General features: G+C 34.4%; 1 protein-coding gene across 1 annotated transcript in view; it reads right to left on the reverse strand.

The window, feature by feature from the left end:
* Positions 1-17,872, reverse strand: part of Tpk1 (thiamin pyrophosphokinase 1) — a 412,808-nt gene that overhangs the window by 246,599 nt on the left and 148,337 nt on the right. Inside the window, exon 8 of the mRNA XM_087207730.1 lies at positions 4,602-4,674. Within this exon, the coding sequence (XP_087063856.1) occupies positions 4,602-4,674 (73 nt within the window). The remainder of the gene's footprint in view (positions 1-4,601; positions 4,675-17,872) is intronic.

Here is a 17,872-nt window from a genome sequence, read left to right on the forward strand (position 1 = left end):
TACTTATGAAATAAATCATCCCAGTTAAATGTTTAGAAGCCAATGTTTGATTATTTTTCTGAGAAAAGATACACTGAAACCCAAATCTCCAGTTTCCTACAATGTAACTAAAATACAGATCAGCTGTTGTAATGAGACAAAAATGATGAGCCACTTCTTTTTTTCACATATACTCTTTCTAGCATTTTATATGTACAAAAGAGAACATTGGTTTAAAAAGTTAAGTTGTTTTATTTTGTCCATTGAGAAAAGGCTTTAATGTGGATAAGGCCTTTAACACTATGAAATGACAATGAGAAAATAGCATTAAGAAACAGTATCTTAATAAAAGATATTCTTCAATTCATGTAATTTGCTTTAAAAAAAACCCTTATCTTTCCCAGTTCAGAGAAAGAGACAATGAAAGGAGACAAGATCTAATTGAATCTCTTTCTGCTCCCTAAGTTTATAGGGCTGCAACCATATTGTTATATCTGTAGTTGAAAACTGATGGTTCAGTATCAACAGTTCTAGCAGTCTTATTCACTATTTATCCTGGGGTTTGTTGTAATCTTGGTAATACGGCCTTTGTAACCTGCAGTTCAACCTGGGTTTAGGGTGCCCTGGTATTCCTGACCACTGATTTAATATGATATAATGCTCTTCCCAGACTGGCAGGATTAACAGAAGAAAAAAATTACAGTTTAGATATATAGTCTTATTTGACTTTTAACTATATAATGTAGTTTTACCACACTGTCTAGAAAATAAACTTGTGTTGATCATAAAGCTTTCCAAAAAGCAAAAACACTCCCTTATAGCATAAAGGAACACATTCTCATATTTAATGATCACCCATAATCTGGCTAATTTCCTATTAGCAAATCAACTTCCTTCTTTGATGATCTGTGTCGGTCAAGCTTATACTGTACAAATAGCTTTTAAGTAATAGTTTATCAGTTTCATAGTTTTTGTCACTTGTGGCCTGTCCCAACTCTTGTATCTTTACTCTTGCCCCAGAAATGAGGGGCGGTGAAGAGCAGGTTGGAAACATGAAGGCAGAGTTTATGGTCACCACCCTGATTCTTACCATGTTGTTGGAAGATACTGGCATTCATTCTTAGAGATGCTACTCATCATGCATGAGGAACAACTGTTTTCCCCAAAAGCCAAAGATGCTGTCTATTGAGAAGTAGTAGTAGCAACTGAGTCCACGTTTCAGCAAAATTTTTTTGACAGAGAACATGGACGACAATGGCAGTGCTGTCTCCAACAGCTCTGCCATTTGGTTCTGGTCACTTCAGTTTTCTGGGATCCCAGCATAAAACTGTCCTAAAAGTACTATTTAATTTTTGTAAAGTTTTAGAATCTTATGTTTTATTATGCTCACCACATATTTTTTTATATCCTATCCTAAATGGCTACATATGAAAAATTTGTGACATTTTGTAACTTTATCACAACGAGTTCTTCAACCTCCTAAACACTCAGGAAGCATGGTGAAGTCTTTGAGGTTCTGGTTTAGTTTTGTGTTGTTTTCTGCAGTCCTAAGTGTCAAACCCAGACCCTTGTGAGTGTCAAGAAAGTATTCTAGTGTACAGCTCCCCCTCCAGCACAGGAAGCATGCTATAAAAATTCTTTTCCTGTATCTAGTGAAGATTCCACAGACTATCAAGCAAAGAAAGAATATTATGATATTAGAACATTAGGATAGTATAGTTTCTCCTAAGATTTTCAGGAAACTAAAATGTATGTGGGCATAATGGATGAAATCATTACAAAGATGGAAATAGATGATTTTAGCCTTGAATCAAAGAAAGACTGAATGACCCAGAAAAATGAGAAAAATATAATAAAATACCAAGGGGAACATCTATAGGAGATATTCTTCATTCTGAATTAATGTTAGTGAACCAGGCAGTGAAGAATGAAGATAAATAGGTGAAAAAGAGAACACAAAAATTTTACAGCTAGCTGAAAAGGCATTTTTCTAGTAAATCAAGGTTTGTATGCTAGTTGCAAAATTCACCACTGTGTATCATTAATTGCTCAATGTATAGTCCACTTCATGATTTTAACAAACTTTAACCATTTGGAACTTCTTTACTTTCATCACTAGACTGCCAGACCCCTAGTTTTAGCTTCCCTAGAAACAGAGACCATGTGAAGGGTGTATCTGAAAGTAGAGATAACTTTGTTTCATTTGAGAAAGGGAAGCTTAAAGACTGCTGAACTTGGAGATAATGGCATATATGAATCGTGTGTAATGTTGCATTAACTTGTACTTATCATTATGGAAACTACAGCCAAACACTCAGCAAGCACACTATAGGTCACATTAACTATATAAAAGGTGTCACTGTGCCCTCAGGAAAGTGCCCTAAAAGAGCAAGAGCACTGAGTTCAACACTCATTGACACTTGTAAAACATGAATTACATTCTACCAAACTACAGGTTCCTCTGCAGTTTAAAAATTAGAAGATTTGGCTAAATATTACTTTAAAAACTAATAAATCAGACATACAAGCTTAAATATCACATGCTTTCTCATATTTGTGAAACCTAAAGTATAAATAAAGAGCAAAATAAAAAGTAGGTAATAGAAAGTTGGGAGATAGAGCTTTCTCAAAGGGAAAGGAGATCAAGAGATAGGAGGAGAGATAAAGGGGATGAAAAAAGGAACGAAGATGTGTTGTGCACCTGCACCGACTCCCCGCAGGAATGGAAACACGGACTAATAAAAAAGGGGGGGTACGATCAAGAGATGGATGGAGGGGTTGGAAAAGGGAATCAGAAGAGTTAAGATCTGTTATGTACATGTACCTACTCCTCACAAGGAATGTGAACAGGTTGTACTGCAAACATGTACTAATAAAAAAACACTAATCCTTAACAAGTAAATATAGTTATTAAGATTAAAAACAAAATAGAAAGTATGTATAAGAAAAATTCATCAAGAGGTATTAACTTGAAATTTTGCTTTACCTCTGACCCCCATTTTACTGCATCCAGGAAAAAGCAAACAGCCTCACACCTCCTTTCTTCATCCTCAACAGGAATATCAGATTGGCACTCTCAATTTTGGCAAGCCAGCAGCATGAAGAGACAGGAAGATAAGTCACATCTGGCCAGATCTTCAACTTGTTTATGAGTATTCTTATAACTGCCTCTCCTTCTGTTTCTTCAGCTCCCTGAAATATGATTAATATCTATGCATTTGCGAAACTCTGCACTGTAAGCAAGGCTGAAGCTCTCCATCCCAATGAGGTTGAGGTATGGAGTTAATGAGAAGTGAGACTGTGGGGAATGAACAGGAACGTGCCAATGTTAAAGTAATTGAGCATGAATATCAAACACTGACTTGGGAACAGTCTTCATTTGCTGAAGGAAAGTCTGATCAGCTGGTGGGCAGATGGGATGTGCACAGATCTGCATTTGCTGCCAAAGCCAGAATCTGCACATCACAAAAGCCTACGCTTTATAACCTGGGCACCCGTTTCCCACTTAGGATAACGTTTTCCTTTCTTCAGTCTTTCTCTTTCTTATTTTCTTTCCTTTTCCTTCTTTATTTCCTCCTGAACTTTTTTTCTAAAAAGATTTTCCTTCTCCTCTTTTTGAATCTCTCATTTCTCCCACAGGCTTATAAATAATTTAAAGTTTTATGATTTCAATACCTGCTGTTGCTTTAAAAATGTGTGAATTGCCAGTGCCATTTAGAATAATACAGATGATGGTGTTGTGGCTGGAAGAATTACAAATGCTATAATTTTCCTTTAAAAACTCTGCTTTGTCTTCTAAAACTAGTGAAACCCTGAATTATTAATTACTTTAATTCACTCCTATGTGATTCTATAATCCCCAATTAGATCATTTTTATGTTTTTAGGAAGCAAGGATCTCTGGAAGATTTGCACAACAATAGTGACACAATGAATACCTTAATAAGCTGGAGGCTCTTATTAATCTTACCTTGTAATGAATAGTTTTATTCAGAACAGAGTAATGAGAGTTTCAAGAAAATTAACTGCTATAGAAAAAAAAAACTTTGGCTCTAAAATTCTAGGAACACACAATTATGCACTGCTAGAAAAATTTACTTAGAAAGATGCTTTTAGCACAGTTTACAAGGCCAAAAAATAAATAAATAAATGTACATTAATTAGGAATTGGTTAAGTACAATTATGCACACTCATTAAATTTATTATTTGTGAAAAATGTGTAATGTATAAATGTATAATATAGTCAAGAATAGAATATTATTAAAAGAATTTATGGGGCCAGGGATTTAGCTCAGTGGTTTCGCCGCCTGCTGCACAAGCGCAAGGACCCAAGTTTGATCCCCGGTACCAAAAAAAAAAAAAAAAAAAAGAATTTATGTAAACTACATATACTTAATGAATTGAATAATGTTTACCTGATGGTGATAGAATTTCTCCATGACTACATGCCAATATGTCATTATAAAATTTCCAATTTGCATGCATAATTTCTAAGACAAATAAAGTAAAAGTAACCAAACAAAGATTTTCTTGGTCCCCACCTAAGGACTGAGAAAATCAGGAATGACACAAGAAAAGCAATGATATGAGCAAAATCTTGAATGTAAGTGTTTACAGTTTACCTTAAGAGTGTAGTACTCTCTGACTTCAGGCCTAATAGAATCAAAGTCCCCATTGATGAATTCAGGCAAAAAGCTGAAAGAAACAGTTCCATGTAAGTCATATAGAATGGTCTATTTATTTTTTAAACTTTAAAATTGTGATTATAAGGATCAGAGAGAAAACTCAAGGCTCAAACCAGAAAGGAAATTAAATATTTTCAGACTGAACAGGGTATCACAACACATACTCCTGATTTCAATACAGTACGATTAAGGCAAACTTCAGATACCCATCCCATTCTTCAACTCAAACACTGTTAGTCAATATTTGTATTTCAAACAAGTAAATAATTAAATATTATTGTTTTTTAAAAAGACCTCAATGAAAAAATTTTAACACCAACATTCATCCTTTTTGCCTATCAGCATCTGCATATATACAAACTTTACATTATTTTACCCTCAAGTTTAGAATTTTTAAAATGGTCATGAGAATGCAGTATTCAATGCCAAGTGTGACTCATCAAATCAAATAAATATCCTAAATATCACACTGATATAGTTCTCAAATCACATCTTCTAGATTGCTTTGAGATACTCTGAGTCCCAGGTACTAAGGATAAAAGGGATTCTCAAATATGTGTGGTTCTCATGATATTACGATTACAATGACCTTATTTCTCTTCCCTGCTGTATATTTTTCACAACTCATTTTCGAGAAACTACTTTACTCCATAATCTGTAAATTATCAGTTATTATTTCTGCCCACTTAAAACATTTAAAATGTAAAGAAATAAAACATTCCTAGATTTCTCAGTATTCCTCCAAAAAACACTTTGGCTTTCTGAGCCTGACAAACGTGTGTAATATAAAGAAGAAATGTTCATTTTTGCTTTCAGCAAAACGTTCCCCTCATAAGGTAACATCCGAGTTAGATCAGTTGCCATTAATTGCTTTTATTCCAAAGAATAACAACACTTCTATCGTCTCTTTTTGAGAGAGCTAAGCTGTCATCTAAAGAAGTAGGTCCCTAGTTAAAGGGAGACTGGGGCCTTTTCGCTGTTAAGAGTGCATGTCACAGAGGCAAACTCAGAGACAACTCTGGGCCATAAAAGCCAAGACAGGAAGCTATTTGGCTCCTGTGAAATTCTAGTAACCCACAAAAGGGTTATAGTGAGGATTAAAGTCCAAAAAATTACCTAGTGAACCTTCCCAACAGGGAGGAATAAAGACAGCCACCATCAATTCAATAAACTGTAAAAAAACTCAAATTTCCTACTCTTTCACCCATGGGTGTGCAACTACCACCGGAGGGAAAATGATCTGGCTGACAGCACACCAGCCAAGGGGTAAAAACCAAGGCAAAGAACAGATGCAGGAAGAAATCAGAACAACATGTGTGTACATTTAGGATGAAGTTAAGATAGAGAAATATGAAAAAAACTAACCATAACCTGTTTTTACAACATCTTTTTATGGCTCTCACTTGGAAATATTTCTTTCATAAAACCTAATCTGACTGATCTCTGTTTGGCCAACTCTTCTTTAAGCTACACATCTTTCTGGGCCTACAGAGTAAGAGAAAGTTCTACCACAAACATGTGTTCTGCTTAAACTGCTTTGCTGGGGTGAGTTGGCCTCTAATTTTTCACTAACCTATTCATTCCCCAACTATTAAGTGAACAACAACTATGTGGAAAAGACTTTAATTTACTTTGAAGTAAGGCAGAATTGGGAAGGAAACAGAAGTACCAAGGTTTTTAAGATAACTTCTCAGATTTCAACATCTTACTATAAATTTTTTCCCAAGCATTCTATTATTTTTAACTTCATTTCATAGTTATTTATACCGTATATGAAGTGTGATCAACAAATACAGTGAATGTTTAAATTCTGAAAGACATTTCTTACAGTAAAAGACATATTGTCATTATATCCCCTCAAAATACTCTTCCTTGCTTTGAATATACTTATCCCGCTATTCTTGCCACTTTCTGAAGCAGATGTGAAGGTCCTCTTTCATGAGATTCTTCAGGTGCACTACTGTGGCTCTCTGGATGTCCTCAATCTAGTCAAAATGTCACCTTTCATTGGTATTTTGCCATTGGCGAAAACCCAGAAGTCATGCAATGTCAGATCCAGTGACTAAAGTATGTGAGGAAACACCTGTTTTTAGTTGATAGAATTTGCTATAAACATACACTGCTTTAGAAAGTGACAAGAAAAATAAGTGTGTCCAAAGAGAGGAGGAGTATTTTGAGGAACAATGGCAATGTATCTTTTACTATGATAACTATTTTTATTTAAAAGTTTATCACATTTTTGATTACACAGTTTTCTAGTATGAGGAATGAAAATTGAGGAATGAAAATTGTTTAATTTTTCCTGATTTTTGTCTTGTTAAATACACTCATTTTCAAAGGTTCTTTAAAATGCTTCCATACAATACCATTTAACCACACGTAAATACTTTTTCTGAATCACTTGAGTATTAGCTCTGGAAGGGATAAAAAGAATCATCCCTCCCACATTCTCATTACCCTTTGTAAAGGACTGAGATCAAAGATGTCAAGTGAATTTGTCTGTATGGCCAGCATCCAAACTAACCATGAAAAAGACCCATTTCATCTTAGGGCTCTTTTTTATGCAGCTTAGTTCAAGTAATTTTCTAGTAAGATTGCATTTGTATTTCTCCACAAATCTTAGCTCCTCAGTTATCTAGAAACGATTTGGCTGTTTCTGAATAGTATATTGATTTTGACAACAAATAAAAATGAGAAGGAAAATTGATACACTCATAGGTAGCTAAGCATCTGTCCCCTTAGGATAAATCTTATACCAAATTAAATCTGCTTTTTACTTACATTGTGAATAATGAAAGAAAGCAATCATCTAAATTCCCTTATGTTTCCATATAAAATTATATGGATAAATGATAACTTTGGTTAATTTTTAGTATAATTTTCTCCAATGTAACATACATTCAAATTAAACCATGACGCTTCTAAGAACCATGACAAAAATATACCTGGTATGCATGCTGCGATGACTAAAATAATAATAACTTTTCTTCATACAATGCAGTAGTTTTTGAAACTTCCTGAAATGTACTTTTTGAGGCTGCAATTAAAAGCCCATCTCACTTTCTGTGAGGTGCCTGTTGCCATGGTATCTGGGCATTCTGAGGAGGCACTTACTGGGGATGACACTTCACAGACGTGGATGAGCCATGTTATGATATAAATGACAGTTTATACAAAGATTATTTTTAGACTTCTTTGGAAATAACTACATATAGCGACTCATTCTGGCTTTATGGACCTGTATAGCCACTTGTCCATTTCTTCCCACTGATGACAGAATTCACACTGATATATCTCTTTTAAAAATATTTTTTCTATGGGAAGCAACTCATTAGTACTAAATGGTGTCCCAAACACTACACAAATGGCCCACAAACACTTCTTTGATATTATTTTTTAACTCTTGCCATCCTTATTGACAAAATAAAATACCAAAAAGGTCTAAGGTCAATGAGCTGATGATACATCACTTTTAATGATCAAACAGGGGAGGCTGATATATTTCAAAAATAAAATTATATAAAATGTCCACATGTTTATTATTGCCAAAGGTAAGTTCTAGAAAAATCTACATACCATTATCTTGTCTGTATGGGTTTAAAATAAAAAGAAACAAAAATATCTGTAAATATATTTCTAAATATTTGTATAAGCACAAAGATAATTATGGAAGTAAATGAATCAAGCTGTTCACACTAATTAGCTCAAGGGATGATATTAGACTTCGAAAAAATTTATAAAGCTTATCTTGGGGATTGGGACTGTAGCTCAATGGTAGCATATTTGCTTAGCATGCACAAGGCCCTGGGCTAGAATTCACCAGCACAACAAACACACACAAGTATAAATTAATACACAAGCATAAATTAACATGATGCTTGCCAGAGCAAATGAAAAAGTGAGGAGAAAATTAACTGGAAAGTCAGTCTCTAATTATAAGAACCCTAAGTGGTTCTTGAGAGCCCAGAATGTTCTAATAACTGATTCTAGTCAAATCATTTGTGTATGACAATCTTTCATCTCTTAAGATACCTGACACTGTCTCATACTCAGTAGCCAAGAAATCAATACCACAAGGAAACCACAAGGCAGAAAATAACTTTGTTTCCTAAATAATTATTTAATGATCTCTTTATATGCTAATGAACCTTAAGAGGAAATATCAGTAACAAAACTAGACCAAAGGAAATATAGACAGCACCTCCATATCACACAGTTAAAATGACTGGGGGGAGAGTAAGGAGGGAGCAATAATAAAGAAATATATATTTGTATATATATAACACCTATTTATTTAGACATAGAAGTAAATCAAAAGAAATTGCAAAACGAGGCCAACTAAGGACTCGCACCCTGGAGGAAACTGTTCAGAAGACATTTCTTGAACATTTATCCATTTTATGTTTATTAATGTTTAAGTTCAGTGAATTTCTCTAACTCTTCTCTGAGGTTAACTTTTTTGCCCTAATTTTATGGTAGAAACCCAAGGCTGTGAGATACAAAGCCACTTGCAAAAATGTCACAGATTCAAACATTTTTTTCCTCCTGTTCGTGTATTGACCAACAAATGCTAGTGACTGGAATAGAGAAATCTTGGTACATCTCCCTCACACAATGAAATTTCACTTTTTCCAAAAACCCGGCCCTTATTTGAAACCTCTCCCCTGTATGCCCATCCAGAGTTGCATGGTTATGAAGCAGTAGTGTGAGTACCATGCAGTCACTCCACATCATCAACAACCACTCCCTAGTCATGCTCTACCCACACAGGCTCTTGGTTTGTTTATTTTAATGAATGGAGAGGTGGGGAAGAGAAGTACAATCGCAAAAACCACATGAAGCTTGTTGAAAGCATATATTTCATTCTAGCTAATAAACAAAAAATGAATATTCAATTCTGTAACTGAGCAGTCAACATCAGCATTGTACATTTTATGGATCAGTAGGAAATTAAACTATACAGACTTATTTCCTCCCATGTCACGGGAAATATCTTCTCTTAGAAAGCCAGACAAAATAAATGAAACAATGGCATTCACACAATAGGATACAGCAGTGAGTGATGCTTGATTCTATAACGATGGGCACACGCCATTATACAATGGTTCAAACCCATAGAATCCACAACTCCAAAGCTCTAGTGTAAACCATGGAATTTAGGAGATAAGGATGTGTCACAGTAGGTTCATCTTTTCTACCAAATGCACCCCTCTGGTGGGGAACATTGATAACATGGACGCTAAGCCTGCGTGAGGCAATGAGTATCTTGGATGACACTGTGTGCTCCTCTGAGTTTTGCTGTGAATCTAAAACTGTTCTTAAAAAGTAAAGTCTCTTGAAAAGGGGGGAAAGGATCTGAATAAAGAAGTAAATGATAAAACAGAGTTACCATGTGACCAGCAGTTCTAGAGATAGAAATGGATAGGGACACTAAAAGAATTAAGATGTGTTATTGACATGTACCAAATCCCCACAACGAATGGAATCACTATGTACTACTTAAAAATAAACTATAAAAATAAAAATTCATAGAGAGTAAAAGCAGATTAGTGGTTGTTGGAAATGGGGGTGAATCATTGGTAGAGGTAGAGTTTCTTTTTGAGGTGATAAAAATGTTTTGCAATTGACAGCAATGAATAAAAGTTATTGCTCCATGTCCTCACAACTACTGAAAAGTGCACATATGTGTACATTTCTAAGATTATACACTTAAATGGGTAAATGGTAAGGAATATAAACCTCAAGTCATTAAAAGGAGAGGATTGCAAAAATATCAGAAAAGCTGCATCTGTTATTTGATATAAATCTGATATTTAATATTTATAGATCACCCCAGCCACCAGAAGCAGATATACATGTGTTTTTTCAATTACATATAGAAAAAGCCTTAACATAGATCATATATAGGATAGGGATCAGCAACATTTTGCTTAAAAGTAAGAGAGTCAATATTTTAGGCTCTGTAGGCTATATGGTCTTTGTCACAACTACAACTCTGTGATGGTAGCAGTAAGCAACAGAAGAAAATGAGAAAATAATGAGCATGGTTGCATTCCAATAAAACTATTCAAAGGCAGCTGGCCTGCATGTTACAGTTTGCCAACCGTTGTTCTAGGCTGTAAGACTCAGTGGATTAGACAGGACTAAAATCATACCGAGCATGTTCTATAATATATTTTCTTCCTTTTCTCTATTTTTCAAAATAAGCAATTGTAATATTTATTCCTTGGAATGGTACAATGAAGATGAACCTTTTAGAGATGAGTGCCCAAACTGCAACCCAAAATCCATTTATTTATCACAAAGTGCCAACACTGCAATTAAACCTGAACACTGAGGTTTTTGTTTAGAAAAAACAATTCATATATTAACATCTTTTTCCTTAAAAGAAATACAAAGAACATGTCTTTCATAGGTTCCCCACCACTGGTCTATGACTACAAAGATAGCAAAGTAGTCGAAACTTTAAAATTTACATTTATATAACTAACAAATTGACATTAGTAAAAACCAACCATATCATTAAAGGTTAAGAATTTCAATTTTCTACAAATATCTATTTGTCATATATACTAACTTAAATTGCCCCTCTAGATTATAGTTTAATTATGTTATATTTAATATTTATTTGTGTTATTTAACCTAATATTGTATATAGCTAATTTAATTTTGAAATACTTCATAGTTCAGGTACATCAAAACTTTTAAAAATAGATATACTTTAGAAAATCACTGTCTCACGGTGGACATTGTAATACCAAATATGAATAGGTACCAAGAATGTTACATAAGACATTATTCTTTCAAAATATCTAACATTAATTTTATAAATACATATTTAATCAAATCATTTTAATATTCATTGTAACATCTGATAAGATGCAATCATACTCTGCTCCATTAGAAATGTATTAATGTCGATTCTGTGCTGGCAGGTTACTACTATACATGCAGGTGGTGGAATATATTCTCAGTGACCTTTGTGACCCAAGCTTGGATTTTCCATATCTGAAGGGAAATGTTGAATCTGCCTCTGGCTTTACTAGAATTTCAATGCTCAGACAACTCTGCACAATGACCAGTAGTTTTTTGAAAGAATGATATATAAAGAAAAAAGCATTAATTCATCCACAAAACCTAAGGTAAAAACGTCTTAGAAGAAAACAATTTCAAAATTTACTATCAAACTCTTTACTCATAATATACTATTTCCTTTGTTCTAGAAAGAATGAAATAATTTTAAATGCTAAGAAAATAGGACAACAAAAATAATATCTGTAGAATATGTATATTACAAATATGGAAACCAAAGAGAGTTGTACATATTAAACTATAATATATAACAGATATTTTAAATGATGAATTTAACAAATTCTTACATGTCACACAAAGTAGCAAGCTGTCTGAGTTAATGTGTTAAAACTTAAATAAAAGTTTGTGTGAAGACAGATTTTATTGTCACATGAGTCACACAGTATATTTCCAGAAAACAAATTTTATAATATAAATTACACTTTAACACCTAGATTATAGTCATTTTATTCTCTTTCAACATTACAGCAAGATACTACCCTTTTAAAAAAGCACTGTCAGCTTTCTAAATGTGAATGAGTTTTATTGAAAATGTAGGTATGAAAAAGAAGGCTTACTGCTGCTCATCCACACTCATGGTATGTACAAAGGTTTAATGCAAAATTCTCTAATTTCTACCATCTAGTTCCATGAGATAGATTGGTCATTAAAATACTCTATAAATTGGTTCAGTCAGTCTTCCTAGTATTCTCAACGTTTTCTAAAAACAGTATGTAATCTTAATTTCACAAGACTAAGATCAATACTTAAGTCATCTATTTTCCCTCCAGTGCTGGTTATCAAACCCAGGGTCTCCTACATGCAAGTTACACTCCAAGACCTTAAATCTTATGGATTGACTTCATCTTAGTACTGTTAAAATAATAACAGATTTTAAACATCTGAACTTGAGGTTATAGAATTTCAATGGCCAAATACAGCTAAAATTAAAAATGTAGAAAGAGCAGTGAGGAGGTTAGAGCTAAAATGATACACTAGTGTATTTGGGATACCAAATACTTGTGATATCAAAATCACGTTATCATTATTTAATATATATGTGCCAAGTTATCACAGTCCCAAAGATTTGAAGTATAATAGTGAATGTACACAACTAATGAGACCATTCCAAAAATGACCCCGTAACTACAGAAAGCTGTAGAGCAACAAAAGCCAACAGCTAGGCTTGAGGGAACTACTAAGAGAAAAGGAAAATGGCTTCGTAAATTGATATATCATGAAAAGTTAAAATAGTGCGTGAGAAGTTTAAGTAAATGAGGTCACAGAATGATTAGAGATTTTAAAAATACCTGTATTCAAGCAATGAAAAGTAGAAAAACAGGAAACAAAAGAAACAATAGGAAATGAAGGAAGAACAGGCCACTCCGAAGGCCACTCTGTGTGTGTGTGTGTGTGTGTGTGTGTGTGTGTGTGTGTGTGTGTGTTTTGCTTGGCAATGAACCCAGGGCTTTTCATGTGCTAGACAAGCACTCAAATACTGTGCTACACCTCAGCCAAAGCCACTTATTACTTTCTTAGGGAACAGCTTGTTATGGTCTGAATATTTACACTCTTTCATAATTCCTAAATTGAAAACTAACCCCTGAAGTGATGGCCTTGGTATGAGGGGCCTCTGAGAGGTGATTAAATCATATATGCACAGCCTCACCAATGTGGAGTTTGTTTGCTCCTCTATTTGAGAAGAACATGTCCTATGAATCAGAAAATATCCCTCAGATATGTAAATCTACTGGAGTTTAGGTTTTCCACTTCCCATTCTCATTCAATAAAATGAGAAATTTCTGTTGTTCATAAGATACCTTGTTCAGGTTGTTTTTTTAATAACAGCCCAAAATAGATTAAGATAAAATTGATTTCTCATTCACTATTTATATATTACAATGTTTAAAGTCAGAGTTATTTTGCAACTCTTAGATCCACAGCAGAATTTTGCATACTATACTTAGTAAAAGTGCACAAGTATTTATTCTTTAATATCTTCCCCTTCTTTACTTCCCCAAATTATTTGTTTCATAAAAGAGTCTAGAAGGGGTGGGGAAAGGGATGAGAATGGCTATTGGAAGGGAAAGTAAGATACAGGGTTATTTTTCTAGAAGGAAGGGGAGGTGGAGATGGGCAGGATAGTGCCAGAGAATGCCTTGTGTATTTAGAAAAGTCAGAGTAAGCTCAATATAGTGCAGTGTGGAAGATCTCATTGTATTTATAAACATCAAAGCATATATATATATATATATATATATAGTTTAATGTCAATTCTTCACCTTAACAAATATAAAAAACTAGCTCACTGATATGAATTATTTTGTGTAATTTGCTTTATGCTTTCTCCCTGTGATGCAGCTGAGACATAATTCATGCAATTCAATAAATACAGCTAGTGATAAATGCCATTAGAGTCACTAATAGGTTGTCTGCTCCTCCCAATTCTTCTAAATCCAAGCATAACAAGCTGCCCCACTATAGCTTCTATTAGAATGCTTTAAATTTTGATTCTCCCTTCTTTCCCACAGCTTCCTCCATGGCAGGAACTAAAGCTTGATCTAAGAAAATAAATTCTTAAGGAATGTCCTGCTCTGCTAATGTAAATATTTTCTAACACTAACAGTTTGTTTTTATCTTGGCGCTTCCAGTATGGATGTGTGGGCCATGATCCTTATTGACAGAAATCAGAGCTTATGTAGTGCTCTACAGAACTAAACAAAGATCTACGTATTATGGGAATCCCAAAGAATTCAATCAGATAGTGGTTTAGGTGCAGGACTCCTCTAAATCACAGAATTATTGTATGATAAATATGATTAATAAAGTTGAGAGATATTCAGGAAAATATTTTTAAATATACAAAATACAAAAGGTGAATATCCTCATTCAAGTATACTCGACATCCTAAATTGAAATAAAATCAAATACAAAAAAAATTGGACACAAAAGACACCAAGAACATGAAATTTAAATATCTAATATGAATATAATCCATTTTCTACATATATACATCTTTTATATACATATTGCATTTTAAACCTCTAAAAACTTCTATATTACTAAATCTAATGGTCAATTTTTCCATATTACTTTACTTATCAGATAAATAAAAACAATTGATGGCTGTGTATTATTTAAAGACAAGAATATACTTTCACATTTTCTTCCCCTAATATGCTGGTTACTTGTGCTCCTGGTAAGTTCTCTCTCTTTCTCTCCACTTATAATAGATTACTTGCAAAGTTATCTATAATTATTTAGATCTTCAAATTCTCTGATTTTTTTAAACACTGGAATACACCACAGCTGAGCCCTGGAATTCTTTTTTCTTTCATTTACTAGGTGATCCTACCAAGTCACCTGGCATTCTGTGGCCTTTATATACTGATAACTCAGAACCACGTGTCTACCCTCACCTCAAGACTCACATATCCAGCAACTTACTCAAAGTTATGCGAAGAAGTAACTAACCTCCACACATGTATAACTGAATCTCTGCTCTTGCCTCCACCAAAAGTGCTCCTCTTACAGTCTTCCCAATCTTACTGAATGAAAAATCACATGGTTTCCAGTTGTTGGGTCCAAACTCCTTGCAGTTGCCAATGACTCTCCCTCGCTCAACTTCATACCAGACGTGTCAGCAAGTTCTACAGGCTCTCCTTTCAAAATCTACTCCCAATTTGGCTCTTTCTTACCACCTTCCATTTTACAACTCTGATAAGTCAGCTGATGCTACCCCACTGCCCAGAACTCTGTGGCCTCCCATCTCACACAGAATCATTAATATTACCTACAAAGGCCTTTTAAGATCTACTCTCAGGGACCTCTCCAAACATCCTCCTTCCTAGTAAGTTCCTCCTCATTCTCTCCATTTACAGTAGATCATTTGCAAAGTTATAATTATTTTTCCTTCTCCAATTAACCCTTTTATAATGCGACTTTCCAGAGTCTTCTATCAATGAGTACTAATGTGATTCTATTTCCCTACCACTGGAATCTGCATCTATCTACGTGGGACAGGCTTTGAACAATTAAATGGAGTGGAAATAATTAAGCAAGGCCTCAAGTGGAGTTTCAGCTACCCTTTTGTTCCCATGGAACCCTCCCTTTCATCCTGAGAACAGCCTAGAAAGTGTGAAAGATGGAGGATGAGTGACAAGAACCAAAAGTCAGGTGCCCAGGTATAGTCAGTTGACCGACAAACTTGTAAGAAAGTCCCTTCTACACACTAAACTGTCTACCCAAGGGGGTATTGTGATATAATAAGTAACACGTATTTGTTCTTTGTCTCTGGAATCTCCAGTCTGAGGACTCTCTCTTTGCTAATGAGATGATTGGTGGCTGGGGGCCCCCAGGATAGCTTCAGGTTGGAGGCTGGTCACCAAAATGACCAAGACATGATTAGAGGTTTGGAACTTTCAGCTCTACACACCAAGCCCCCCACAAAAAATGGAGGATAGAGATTGAGTTAATAACTGGCAGTGGACAGTGATTTAATCAATCATGGCCATATAATGGACCGTCTCTGAAACTGTAAACAGCTGGGTTCAGAGTTTCCAGGCTGGAGAACACATCTTCCTACCAAGAAGGTAGTGACCCCTATACTTATGAGGGCAGAAGTTCCACATTAGGGAACTTTCCAGACCTTTCCCTGTGTACCTCTTCCTCAGTCTATTCATTTGCATTCTTTATAGTATCCGTTATGATAAACGGTGAATGGAAATAAAGTGCTTCCTTGACTTCTGTGAGCCTTTAAAAAAATTACCAAACATGAGGAGCTAATTCAGATAATTTGTCGCTAAGTCAGAAAGAAGCATGAATAACTTGGGGTTCATCAACTGTGATTATCTAAAACAGGGGCATTCTTGTGGGATGGAGCCCTTAACCTATGGATTCAGTACTTACACCAGGCAGCGAGGATCCAATTTATTTAAATTGTAGGACACCTTTTTGGAAGTCTGCAGAGAACTGGAGGATTGTTTAGTGTAGAAAGCCCATACCTTGTTGAAAGTATGGTGAGCAGGCAAATAGTGCTCCATATCAACAACGTGACTGACACATGGTAAGCTCAGAAGATCTGTCCTGCTGACTCTCAGACTTGTAAAAAAAAAATAAACAAGTCATTGTTTAAAGCCACTAAACTCTGGGATAGTTTGCTGTCCAGTAAAAGCTAAGGTACAGCACTGCCTCTGCCAGACCTCACTGTCTTGGGGAGGCATCTGCTCCCTCTGATAGCTACCGATCTAGAATGAACTGTGTTACCCCTGCTGTGCCTTCATTTGATCCCTTCCCCAGTAACACATTTTACATTTTAATTTTGAAACTTATTTATCTCTATGAAAGGTCAATGAAGTCAAGCGTATTTTTCCCAGCTGCATCCCAAATGCCTACAACAATAGCTGTCATATAGAATGATCTAAAATATGCATAATCTAAAGTAGGCCAAGATAACAATGGAATATAATTTTCTACATGATTTAGCAATAAAATTATACTAATAAAGTGGACAACAATGAAATGAATGGTAGAGTATATTATACTGTTGATGAAACTAAAGAGGAATGCAAAATATTCTGAAAAGTAAGCTCTCAAACTGGAAAAAAAAATCTTTAAATTCAGTAAATTTTGACCCATATCTTTATTCTTAAGAAATTTCCCTAAGTGCTGGAGACACAGTTTGATCAATAAAATGTTTTCTTTCAATGCTAGGAATCAAACCTAGGGCCTTGAACATACTAGGCAAGCACTCTACCACTGAGACACACCCCTAGCCTTATTTATGAAATTTACAGCCTTACTTATAAAATTGTATTTATCAAAGTTTTACGTCAAACTAATCCATTTCTGATGTATACAAAGTGGTAAATAGATAAAAAATGTAAAAAAGGTATATATGATGAAATAGTAATATACTCAAATATAATATTAAGAAAACAGGTATGATGTAAAAAAACAATATATACATTAAAATTACTATTTTATTAAATATGAACACATGTACATATTCAGCAATAAAGAATCACAAAAATACAAAATTTAAAAAAATTTCATGTAAAAATATTAAGTCGTTATTTCTAGTAGAATTTCAAATTTCCTTTAATCTTTGTATTTTCTTATTTTTCCTGTATTCTTTA

This window comes from Heterocephalus glaber, unplaced genomic scaffold, assembly GCF_053883595.1.
Source record: "Heterocephalus glaber isolate CG9 unplaced genomic scaffold, H.glaber_assembly_v1.0 deba00000818, whole genome shotgun sequence".
Lineage (NCBI taxonomy): Eukaryota > Metazoa > Chordata > Mammalia > Rodentia > Bathyergidae > Heterocephalus > Heterocephalus glaber.